The sequence below is a fragment of the Colius striatus genome, chromosome 9 (genome assembly GCF_028858725.1).
Source record: "Colius striatus isolate bColStr4 chromosome 9, bColStr4.1.hap1, whole genome shotgun sequence".
NCBI classification, from domain to species: domain Eukaryota; kingdom Metazoa; phylum Chordata; class Aves; order Coliiformes; family Coliidae; genus Colius; species Colius striatus.
This window is the reverse complement of record NC_084767.1, coordinates 18977360-18989690: the sequence shown is the minus strand read 5'-3', so window position 1 is coordinate 18989690 and position 12331 is coordinate 18977360. Positions and strand designations below refer to the sequence as shown.

Genomic DNA, 12331 nt, shown 5'->3' with positions numbered 1-12331 from the left:
TGGGCTCCCCAGCTCAAAAGAGACAGGGAACTGCTGGAGAGAGTCCAGGACAGGGCCACCAAGATGATCAGGGGACTGGAACATCTCTCTGATGAGGAATGACTGTGACACCTGGGGCTATTTAGCCTGAAAAAGAGAAGACTGAGAGGGCACTATTTAAATGCTGGTAAATATTTAAAGGGTGGGTGTTGAGACGATAGGTACAGTTATTTTTCTGTGGTGGTGAGTGAGAGGACAAGGGGTAGGGGGCACAAGTTGGAACAAAGGAAGCTCCACTTGAACAGGAGAAAAAACTTGGGTTCTGTTCAGGTGACGGAGCCCTGGCACAGGCTGCCCAGGGAGAGTGTGGAGTCTCCTTCTCTGGAGGTTTCCAAACCCACCTGCACTTGTTTCCGTGCCCCCTGATGGAGGGGAACTTTCTTTAGGAGAGGGTTGGACTGGATGATCTCTAGAGGTCGTTTCCAACACCCACCATTCTGGGATTCTGTGATCTGAAACAAAGTGTGCAAGTATATAGCAAGTAGTTCTGTGGATGTTAACATTTTGTTCCAGTGATCTGAACAAAAGAGATTGTGTTTAATGCTGAAAAAAGGCCATTTCACTGGACACAAGTTGCTCCGGGAATGCAGTGAGCAAGCTGCCACCTTAATAAGACGGGAAAATGGGCCAGAGGCTGTAGATCCTGTGAGTAGATCTGCTCAGTGATCCTCAAAAGGCCATAAATTCAGGCTTTTCATATGTAAATCTGAAAGCTGCCTTTTAAAGTAGGAAGGGATGCTAATGGAATCAATGGAGAAATTAAAATATATGAGCTGTGTTAAATGAGCTCTTTGCATTACCTGAGAAGCCTGAGTTGAAGGTGTACTCTATTATGAGTAATCCTACTTGAGCAAAATCCACCTGATTCAAAATACATGTTTCATAATTGAAGGTAATGCCCACCTTTAAGGGAAAGAGTGGCTTAGTGTTTAGTTTCTCTTCTCTTTAATCCTTTGTGTCAAGGGGAGGACAATTGCTGTCCCTACCACACTGGCATTCACAGGTAGGCTTCAAGGAGCAACAGGTAGAAATAACTTTTAGTCTGTTTTCCAAGAAGTCACATACCTCTGGTCCTTGTTGCTGTATTAGAACTCTGAATATCGGGCAAAGGGAAAAATGGATACAGCAATGACATTGAAACCTCTTTGGTGGCAAGCAGAAATCTTTCCAAAGCCCCAGGACATCAGGTGGGTCTTCATTTTGATAGTTACAAATTTGTTACTGATTTATGAGGGCGCAGCCCAAGGTCACAATGGGAGTTCACACTGGACCTAAACCACGTGCAGCACTCATGGCATACCAACATACAGAGATACGGGCTTTCACAATCACAGTGTGATGTGCAAATGCAGATAAGGATTTAACTGATCCCAGATGAATGATGAGGAGCGGCCCTGGGTATCTCTGAGGCTGCTGAAAGGCCCTTTGCTTGCTCAAAATCCCAGCTGTTACCTGCAGGAGGAGGACATGCTCTGGAGATGGGGTTGCATCTACCTCAGCAGCGTGGCTGCTGGGAGAGGGGACTGTGTTGGGCAGATGCTGTCCCTGATCTCCAGGTGAGATTTTCTTCACATCAGTTTATGTTATTCTCCTAAAAATCTTTCTCCACAGTGAGCCTGCGGACTGAGTTTGGTGGTGATGCTTGCAGGACTCTGTCCCAGTGAGCAAGACCTTGAGTCCTCCTGCAGCTCAGCCAGGTTTACACACACTAAGCATCCCTCTGTGCTCTGGTCAGCTGTGGTACAGGCTGAAGTCAAGAAATTATTTAAGCACTTGCTTTTGAATTCTATTTGGGGAAAGAAGGGAGTTGCTTTTTCTAAAGGCTTAGTATTAAAGTACCAATTACATCCCCATACCAGTTACCCTTGCTTGTGTGACAGCTTTTTCCCAACCCCAGCTCACACAGTTTAGCTGATATTCCCTTATCTCTATTCCATGGACTAACATGAGAAAACTTCCTATTCCAGCCTAAACTGCCTGCAGAACTCTAGGAAAAGGCAGATTTCCTCCTGCCTTCCTCACCATGCTGCCTCCCTTCCACAGGTTCCTGCAGCAAAACCCCAGGTACCTGCACACATCTGCCATGGCTGCAGTGTGGAGTTCGGTCAGTTCCCCATATTCCTTCAGCCTTCCTCCCCTCCCTCTTGAGCACCTTCTTTTCACAGTGCTCTGATCCCACACTGCTCCAGGCAGGTTTTTTCTGCCTTTATACAGGAAGACGGCAAAATTAACACCTGAGCTGTAACTAGCACTGGCTGGTGCTCTTGTTACAGAAGCAAAACTTGCAGAAGTGGGGGATCATGGAGATGAAACTGTGGAGTGCTTGTGCATTATTCCTACTAACACTACTGCTCACTTGCCTTCCATTTGTGACTTCTCCAGCAGTGATGGCGAGTTGCCTCTGCCCAGCATGCATTAGACCAGGTAGGCCCTAATGTCTGCTCTGCTTCCTGATGGATGCCCTTCCCAACAGAGTCCTGGAAAGCTGCTTGCTTCCAGGAGTGTCAGGGCCTTGTCAGTTCACCAGTGCCAAGATCTGATGAGGTACTTCTTAGGCTAACAAAGTCAGGTGTGTGTGTTGGGGGAATGAAAGGAAGGAAGGACTCCCTGCTAGCTGACTCTGGGGAGAGCCGGCAGGAAATCCCTGCTGCTGCTCAGTCACAGGACCTGGCACACCTAGGAGTCTCCTCTGGCAGCCTGCAGGTGTAAGACTTTGTTAACATGCCAGGTAGGAGGTAATGAGACCTCACCATGAGAAGACCGCTATCAGAGACCTGTGGTGAGCTGTCTGTGTGGATTACTTGCAGCTCTATCCAGGAGAATGCAAAATGCTTGTGCTGAGGAGAAGGAAGGAGGTGAAATGGACAAAATGCAAGAGTTTCTACCTCTGCTGTGGAGTGCAGGCTGCAAAGAGGCTGCTGGCACTCCAGGAAGGATCTCTGACTCGTTTGGCCATCCCACACAAGCAGTGTGGGGGAAGAAACGGCAGTAGCTTCTGCTCTGCTAAGCAAAAGCAGGTGGGCCCAATTTTGGGATAAAAAAGATGCCTTTTATTGCCTAGAGCCAAAGATGAGCAAGTGGTCAGTGGAAGCAGACAGTGCATCATGCCTGTCTGACAGTGTCTTGGCAGCAGTCACAGGGATTTTAAGATGTAGCAGCTCGTTTAGAATTTAACACCCACTGCAACATGTGGGAGTCACTGCTGGCTCAGGAGCTGCTGTTCAGCCTCTTGAGCACTAAGTTGAAGGGTTTTGTTGTTGTTGTTGTTGTTGTTGTTAAATCCTGGCCTTGTTCTTCACTGGGGCTTTATGCTGTGGAACTTTTCCATGTGGAGCTAATTAAGGAGTGGAGGGGTACAGGGGTTAATGTAACTGTACTCTGCAAAAGATCTATTTGGTGCTCAAGAGCTGCATTTAATAAGTAGAAGGATGTTCTCTCTGCTTTGGGAATTCATGGCAACCATCTGAATAAAATTTTACAAACAAACTCAGAGCAGCATTGCAAAGCTAATCTTCAGTGCCTGAAGGGAGCCCACGTCTACATTAAAGCCTAATCAGGCTGTAGGAGTCATGCAGCCTCTGGGTTTCACAAAATGCACTCAAGCAGCAGCATGTGAATTTTACTGCTAAATGAAGAGAGCCACTAAAAGTTATCAGAGAGACTCTAAAATGTCACATGAGCCTTGGAGCTGCAGCCACAGAGAGGAAATACAGGCTGAACTGATAGTCTTGATTCAGAGAATGAGACACATCTAAAAACATACATGAATATCCAGAGGTCTTTCTAATGGCCTTCAGACCATGACATAAGAACAAGACCATCCCAAATTACCTGAACAAGGAACTTGTGACGGTTCCTCCCAAGATCCCTGCCCTATGGCAGCTCCCAGTGGAAGGATGGGTGGACACAGCACCCCTTTCTGGGGTCCCACTGCTCCCTGCTGAGCAGGAGGTCAGTGTCTCTCACTGCAGGAAGCACAAGAGATAAGAGTTCTGAGCAGTTTTCACTGATGGCTAAAAGTCCCATCAGAGTGCAGAGGTGGATGGACAGACAGCTGCTTGGAGAGGCATCAGCTGCTCCAGCACTGAACTGATTCTCTCTAGAAGTTCCCTGACTCTCTTGAGCTGGGGAGCCCAGAACTGGACACAGGACTCCAGATGAGGCCTCACCAGGGCAGAGTAGAGGGGAAGAAGAACCTCCCTCGACCTGCTGGCCACACTCTTCTTGATGCATCCCAGGATGCCATTGGCCTTCTTGGCCACGAGGGCACATTGCTGGCTCATGGTTAGTTTATTATCAACCAGGACTCCCAAGTGTCTCCCTGCAGAGCTGCTCTCCAGCAGGTCAATCCCCAGGCTGTACTGGTGCATGGGATTGTTCCTTCCTCAGGTGTTCTAATGTTTTCCATCTGTTCCTGTCCACATCTGCACACTCTTTAAAAATGCTATTTACGACACATAAGCTCCCGGGCTGTGGTGTCTGGGAGAGCATTTCTGGCAGTCAGGGATGCAGAAGTCCTTGCTCTCTGCGGCACGCTGCTGTTGGGGTGCTTTGGGCAGTGGATGTGGACAGCTGCAGTGCCCAATGGCACTCTGGAGAGCCGGGGCTAGCACCTCAATCTGTGATCTTCTGCTGAGGGCTTCTGCATTTGGGTAGTGGTGTTTTTTCAGTGAAAATGAAGGTTAATTGGTTCGTGTCAGCAGTGCACCAGCAGTGCTGGCTGCACTGCTCAGCTGGGGTTTCTTACCTTGTCTGGAGGGTCTCATGGTGATAGAGGAAGGAAACAGGGCAGGATGAAAGAATTCCTCCTGGGAAATGGTGGTTTGGCTTCGGCTGGAAATTCATGCTTTCAGGTAAAGAGTACTACTTTACCTGGGGCAAACACAGAGCAGCAGTCCTACCTGGGAAGGGAAAGCTGAATGCTGCCAATGTCTGGTTTTCTTGTCCATGTCTGCAGTTTTTTCCTTGCAGAAAGGGAAGAAGACACACTAAAGCTGTGCCAGTACTAACACTATAGAAGTATTTTGCCTGGGCTCAGAGGCAGATAATTGTTTTAAGATCAGAGCTTTTTTTTCATCATAGTAATAATTTTTTAAAACCCCAAAAACTGAATATCAGAAGCTAAAAGAATTTCCTGGCAGTTCACTCCAAAAGGGCCAGGAGGCAACCAGCCACCAGTGTTCAATGACCAGCAGCTGGTGATGGTCCAAGTCACAGATGCACGCTGTGGCTCTGTTAGCTGGTTACAGGCTTCTTCAGCTTTAATGACCAGAGGTGGGAGGGAGGCAGAAGGAAGTAACACTTTTCCCATAGATCTTCCTGTCTAGGGATAAAAACCAGTCCCTGGGTGCTGATCTGCTCTTTCCTGGCTATAGACGAACATTAAGATGCTGCCTATGGTCAGTGACAGAAGCTGAGCCATCTTCATCAATGACCTGGATGAGGGGACAGAGTGTACTGCACCCTCAGCAAGTTCACTGATGACACCAAACTGGGAGGACTGTCTGATTCCCCAGAGGCTGTGCTGCCATTCAGCGGGATCTCGACCAGCTTGAGAGTTGGGCAGAGAGGAACCTCATGAGGTTCAACAAGGACAAGTGCAGAGTCCTGCATCTGGGAAGGAACAAACCCATGCACCAGTACCTGCTGGAGAGCAGCTCTGCAGAGAGACACCTGGGAGTGCTGGTTGATAATTAACCATGAGCCAGCAATGTGCCCTTGTGGCCAAGAAGGCCAATGGCATCCTGGGATGCATCAAGAAGAATGTGGCCAGCAGGTGGAGGGAGGTTCTGCTCCCCCTCTACTCTGCCCTGGTGAGGCCTCATCTGGAGTCCTGTGTCCAGTTCTGGGCTGCTCAGCTCAAGGACAGAGAACCTCTGGAGAGAGTCCAGCACAGGGCCACCAAGATGATCAGGGGACTGGAGCATCTTCATTATGAGGAAAGGCTGCAAGAACTGGGGCTGTTTGGTCTGGAGAAGAGGAGACTGAGGGGAGATCTTATTAACATTTATAAATATCTAAAGGGTGGGTGTCAGGAGGTTGGGACACCCCTTTTTTCTATAGTAGCTAGCAACAGGACAAGGGGTGATGGGATGAAGCTGGAACACAAAAAGTTCCATTTAAACATAAGAAAAAACTATTTCACTGTTCAGGTGAGGGAGCCCTGGCACAGGCTGCCCAGAGGGGTTGTGGAGTCTCCTTCCATGGAGGTCTTCAAGACCCACCTGGACATGTTCCTGTGTGACCTGATCTACGTGACCCTGCTTCTGCAGGGGGCTTGGACTAGATGATCTCTGGAGGTCCTTTCCAACCCCTACCATTCTATGATCCTGTGATTCTATGATAAGGGATAGATGTGCTTAATGACTTGCTTTGTCTTCCAAATAAGTTAAATAAACCTTGGAACTGGAATAGAAAATGAATGTTCCTCATTATGATGCAGAACTTTTGGTCTATGTTTTGGTCCTGCCCTGTCCCTGTTGTCCCCCTGCACCAAACAAATACCACACTGTCTGTGCCCATGCTACGTGCTGGCCAAGTCCCTGTTAACAGCCTCTTAATTTGGGGATCATACATTTAGCACAAACAATTGGAAAGAACAAAAACTGCCATGCTGCCATTTTACTCAGATGGATATGCAAATCAGGAGGCAAATGCGTCCAAGGAATGTAGGTCAGGGTGGAAATGTGCAGAGCAGGGGACAAGGGCTGGGCAGTGGGGGCGGGCACTATCTGAAGGGCTTTGGCTGCCTTCAGCTGGCAGCTACCACTCCTCTTGGCTCTGCTGGAGTTGCCAAGCAACACTGCCCCTGGACTGTGGTTTTGTGAGGAAGCCAAAATTTCATCAGGACTCCTTTGGGGTGCAGGAGGGTATTTCCTGGGGCTTTTCTAGAGCAGGTGTTTCTACGCGGAGCTCACCAGGGAATGGAGACAGCCCAAAGCCTGTTTGAGCCTGGCCTGACCAAACAGCCACATCCGGGAGGATAATGTCTGTCCCTTTGAATGCAGTGGTGGCTTCAGGCCTGTTTGCAAACCACCTCAGTGCTGGTTTGTGAGCTGATACTCTTCAGAACAAGATGTGCCAAGGGATGGATGAACTGAGTTATCTTCAGAAAGGCAGGCTGAGCCAGGGTCAGACAAACATCAGCTTTGCTGATCCCTGATGCTGCTGAACTAAAACTTGAGCCGCTTTTATTTGCGTAGGCGCTCCCCTAAATGTGCAGCATTCACAGGTTGTGGATGATGCTGCTTGTGCTGCCTACAGGTCTAAAACATTACCTTGGTTTTGATTAGGACTATCAGAACTGTGTGCTTTAAAGAAGTGACCAAGGTGATTATCACCATTTTATAGCAAGAAACTGGGATGTGGCAAGCAGGCAGGCTAGTAACCAAAGCAAAATACAAACCCAAGCTCCCAAGCCTGGGTCCTGTGCCGTGTCTGCACCTTCCCTCTCTCTAGCCTCCTGCAGCTGCCAGCTTTCCTCCGCCACGTAAGCCATCCCCACAGGGCAGGAGCAGAGCCCAGGGGACTCAGGAGTTTTGGTTTTATCCTTTGCTGCAATCAGCTTTGATGGTGCAGAAGGCAGCTCCCAGCTATGGGCTGGGCCAGAGGTTCAAAACTCTACTTATCTGGCCGTGGGCACAGCCTTTGCCCCGGCTCAGTGCACTGGTGGGAGCTGGAGTCCCCTTGGCTCTGATGCTTGTGAAAGCATCCTGGCTAAACTTGGTGGCTGTCCTTCATTCCTGTGAAGTCCTACTGCATTCAGCTGCATTTGGACTAGATGCAGCGATATTAAGGAAAATGGATCAAGCTGCGGGATTCATAAAACAGTCCCTGCCTCCCATGGGAGGAACACACTCCCATGCATGTCCCCCAGTGCCCCTTCCAGGCTGTCAAGGGAACAAGGGAAACCAAAGCCCAGAAAGGTCGATGGACCGGTTCTCTCTCAAACAAAAGGCAACACATATTTTTACAAGATTAGAGCAGTGCACTCAGCACTCCTCAGTGTTTGTTTCTACCTGAAGTCATCTGGCACTGAGTATACTAATCACAGCCTGCCTATGTGCTATCTTTTCCGTCATCTACTCAAGGAGGAGGAATGAGCTGAGTCACTGCACAAACTTGCTGGCAGAGCCTGCCCCAGCCCAGCCCTCCCACAACACCGACCTCCGAGTTCCCCACCCCCGCCGTGCTGCACCTTTCCTGCCAAGCCTCCAGCACCTCCCGGCAGTGCCGCAAGGACCAGGGCTCTGCTGCGGTTGCTGGGCATTGTTCTATCGAACTAGCTCATCGCAGTGATGCCTCCAAGGAAGGAGTAGAGTGGAATTTCCTCGATGATACGTGTTGCAACACACTCTTATCTCAGCCGAGACTCCTTGCTTTTCCATTGACGGGAGCAACGCAGCCTTGTCCCTGCTCTCCTCACAGTGAAGTCACAACCACACTTTACAGGTTGGTTACCTGGGGGTTTTTTTAAGCAGAAAATACTCCATCCTTGAACCTTGCCTCTGACTCAAGTAGGTTTTACTCAGAATTAGCACTAAAAATTAATCTGTGCTATCTGAAGAAGTATCAAGCCCATAGCTGTAACTAATGAACAAGCTTCCCTGTAAGGCCAAGTCAAACTGGGGAGTGTTCACAGCTCACACAGGAACAGGACGCTTAAGCCCTGACGGTGCACAACGCAAACACACACACGTGCTTCTGTGGTTTCACTAAACACAGAAAAAAAATGTGTTTAATGTCAGGAAACTTGGAAAGGCTTTTTAAACAGACCAAGAGGGTTTGGTTCTTTTTCCTGGAGCTCTGCGAGCTGACACGGTGCAGCACAAATCAGGGTTTCAAATGAGCTGATCAATGGTCACACCAACATGGAGCAAATAGGATTTTATTTTTTTTTAAACCCTACTCCAGATATAGAAGTCATGAGGTGCTTGATCATTAACGTTTGCTTAACAACTTAATTAGTTCAATACGGAAGCAGACCGGTGCAGAATAATCCAGCCTCTTCTGAGAGCAGGTGGAGCAGACCCTTCTGCAATCGCTGATTTACGCTCGCAACCAGCGTCACTGACTCCAGGAAGAAGGTTTTGAAGTACAAGAAGGTGGCGTGTCCACCTTCAGCACAGTCCTACAGCACTCCAGGCCAAGCGCCTGGGAGAAGCCCATTACAGCCAATTAGAAGTACTAGGCTTAATTCAAGGCTGAAAAAAAACCCCCACCATTCTTGAAGTCACTGACTCAGGAAAGAAAGGCAAAGCATGCAAACAAGTGCAGAAACACCTGAGGGGCTGACAAGCAGAGCAAGGGCAGTATTGCTGTCACCTTTGTCCCCTCTGAATTGTACTGGGGTTTTAGTTACAGTTTTAGAGCAAACGTGATGGCTTAGCAGGCTGGCCCCAGGAGTCGGGCAGCTTCTATTCTTAGCTCTGCCTCTTCACATTAACTTTAACCAAACAGTAATTAAAAAAATAATCACCTCACTGCAACTGTATTACTTAACCTGCAGTTAGCATGCTTGTTGGAGCTACGTGTAGTTCTGTATGTAGAACAATTCTGTTTAGAATATGTAAGAAGAAGAAGGGTTAGTTTTCGGTCAGTGATTCATGCTGTAGAGATAAACATTGCTCTGAGAGGTCATGCAGACATTCTATCATAAAACACCTAACATAACAAAAAGCCTGATTGTAATAAATATTTCTTGTAAGCCTGTCCGATTCAAAGGCCAGGTTTTAAATAAAAAGACTCAGATGTACAAGCCTAACTTGGTTTCCAGCTGGCTACTCAGAAACTCTGCAGGATCCGATTCCCACTTTTTTTTCCGTCCAGTTTTCCACTATCGGGTGTCAACAAGGTTTTCATTCAAATTGACTGAAGTATAGTCAAGTTTAAATGTTCACAGTATCATCAAGACATGGTTTGCACCACCTGGTCAAAAAGTCTGTCGGGAAGAGATAAAAAGCTTCAAATGCTAACTTAGCTTTCAAACTGAGGTAGGCAGGTGACTTGTGTGCTGAGGGCTGGGGGGTTATATTTTTAAAGTTGCTCACCTACTAAAATGCGTTAGGCAACAACTGAGATGGTTATGTTAGTATTTCTGACAGTAAGAAATTTTGTTTCCAAAAAGTACACTTTTTTTTTCAATAGAAATAGTCCTCTTCTGTTACCAAAATAATCAGAAACGTCATAGAAAACTATGCATCTTCCCTCGGAGAATTTAAGCCCGCTATACAACAAGCTGTGTTAGCCAGCTACCAGCTTGCTGTTCACAGTGTAGAATATCCAATTCTTTACCTTACTTTTGCCCTCCAGAAGAGAAACACAGATCAAGAAGGCTGTGCCTGAAGCATTTTAACCTGTCCACACACACAGAGGTTGTTTTAGTTCTTCAACTAAAATTTGACGGTCTCCACCAAAATCTCAGCAGGACAGTACATGCAGCATTTGGGATCTTCCCTTTCCACAGGTGTCTGTGAGCTGGGTTTCATCCACTGGCCTTTGGAGCCAGACCCTATCACCAATTTAGTTGAACATCCAAAAAGACAGACACAAAGAGAAGAAATCCAAGCTGCTTACACGAGAGAAAATTGAGACCCCAGTCACATTATTAAACATTTTTGATCCCAAGAAGGGAGAGTCTAGTGGCCAAAGAATAGCTCAGAAACAGGTCTGCGTTTCACAACGACCTCCTCTTCCTCCTCCTCCATTACCTCGGAGAGGGAGGAATACGAAGGGAAGCCCCCTCTAGTCTTTGGTTTCCTCCTTGGCCCTGTGGTGGCGGCCAGGAGCTTGTTTAAGGATGAAGGCTTCCTTAAACCTTTGGTGAGATCATAGAAAGCCATGTCATCGGATATGACCCCCAGGAAAGTACTAGTGGAGCTCAAGATGGAAGCTGCCAGCTTTGTGGACTTCTTGATAGGCATGGAAGGCTCTGTGTTGTGGGGGAGACTGGGGTCCCCCAGCAAGCGCCTGACTGCAGAGGAAGCCCCTTCCTTCAAGTACTGGTGTGGCTTCTTCCCGCTGTAGTCTCTCAGGTCAATCTTGGCATGGTAGCTGTAGACCAGCATGGTGATGATCTTCTCTTGGCCGTGTATGGCAGCCAGATGAAGTGCCGTGTAGCCGCCATGCGACCTGGCATCCACATTGACACGGGCCCCCCCCTTCTCAGCAGCTCTGATGATATTTGTCACCATGTCACAGTTGCCATTCTTGGCGGCCCAGTGTAGGGCGGTGAAGCCTGAGATGAAGTCCCTCCGGGCCGCCAAGCTGGCGTCACCCAGCAGCAGCCCGTGGAGTTGCTGGGTCCACTGCCCGCCGGCCGCCATCACCAGCCACTGGTGCTCGGCCTCCTCCAGCGGCACCGCCGCAGTCTCCTCGCTGGCACGATGGTTCTTGGGACCCCGTCGCAGGCCGGGCGAGCGGGACCCGACCTCCTCCTCCAGCGACGGGGGCGACAAGGGGGACCCCGGCTCCTCGGGCGGCCCCGGGACGGTGGCGGCAGCAGGGGGCGGCACGCAGCGCACCGGCAGCATGCAGGGCTTGGGAAGCGGCTCCCGCCGGCACTCCCCAGTGCCCGCGGGCAAGGGCACCCCGCCGCTGCCGCCCTGGAAGAGGCCCCGCAGCTCGGAGACGGCCCGCGGCGCCGGCGGCTCCTCGGCAGGGGCGGGCGACAGGCGTCCGCCTGGGCCCGGGCCGGGGCCGCCGCCCGCGCCCCCCGGCGCCAGCGCGCCCCCCGGCGGCGGGGCGGGGCGCAGCTCCCGCCGCAGCACCACGAACTTGGTGCCGTCGCGCTCCTTCACCACGGCCACGGCGTTCACCGCCGCCTTGAACCGCTCCCGCCGCTCCGCCCGCGCCGCCGCGTCCCCGCCGGCCTCCATCAGCGGCCGGAAAGCGCTCACCAGCTCGGCGTTGCGCACCCGCCCGCCGCGCTCCTGCAGGAAGCCCAGCACGGCCGCCGGGCTGATGTCGAGCTCCGCCATCCCGCCGCCACAGGTGGTTCTGGTGGTGGTGGAACCGCCGCCGCCGCGCCCGCCCACTGCCCGCGGCGGAGGGCGCCCAGGAGCTCGCTCGCCCGCCCGCCCCTCGGGGGCTGGCCGGGATTCGCAGGCAGCAGGCACCTGCGGCGCCCACTGAGAGCTCGTCCCCCGCGGCCGCTCCCGCTGAGGTGATCGGGCCGCCCCGCCCGCGCCGCCGCCTCCCGCGGAGGGAGCGGAGCGTCCCGGGCGCCCTGTCCTCCCGCGGGGCGGCGCTGCGCTGCGGCGGCTGCGAGGGGCCGGGTGGGCGGCGGGCGCGG

The 12331-nt window shown here is 50.8% G+C and overlaps 1 protein-coding gene across 1 annotated transcript; it reads right to left on the bottom strand.

The window, feature by feature from the left end:
- Window positions 1-8910: 8910 nt before the first annotated feature.
- Window positions 8911-12284, bottom strand: SOWAHA (sosondowah ankyrin repeat domain family member A). The gene has a single exon (XM_062002522.1). It carries the CDS (start codon window positions 12015-12017, stop codon window positions 10677-10679), a length of 1341 nt encoding a protein of 446 aa, XP_061858506.1. The 5' UTR covers window positions 12018-12284; the 3' UTR covers window positions 8911-10676.
- Window positions 12285-12331: the final 47 nt, after the last annotated feature.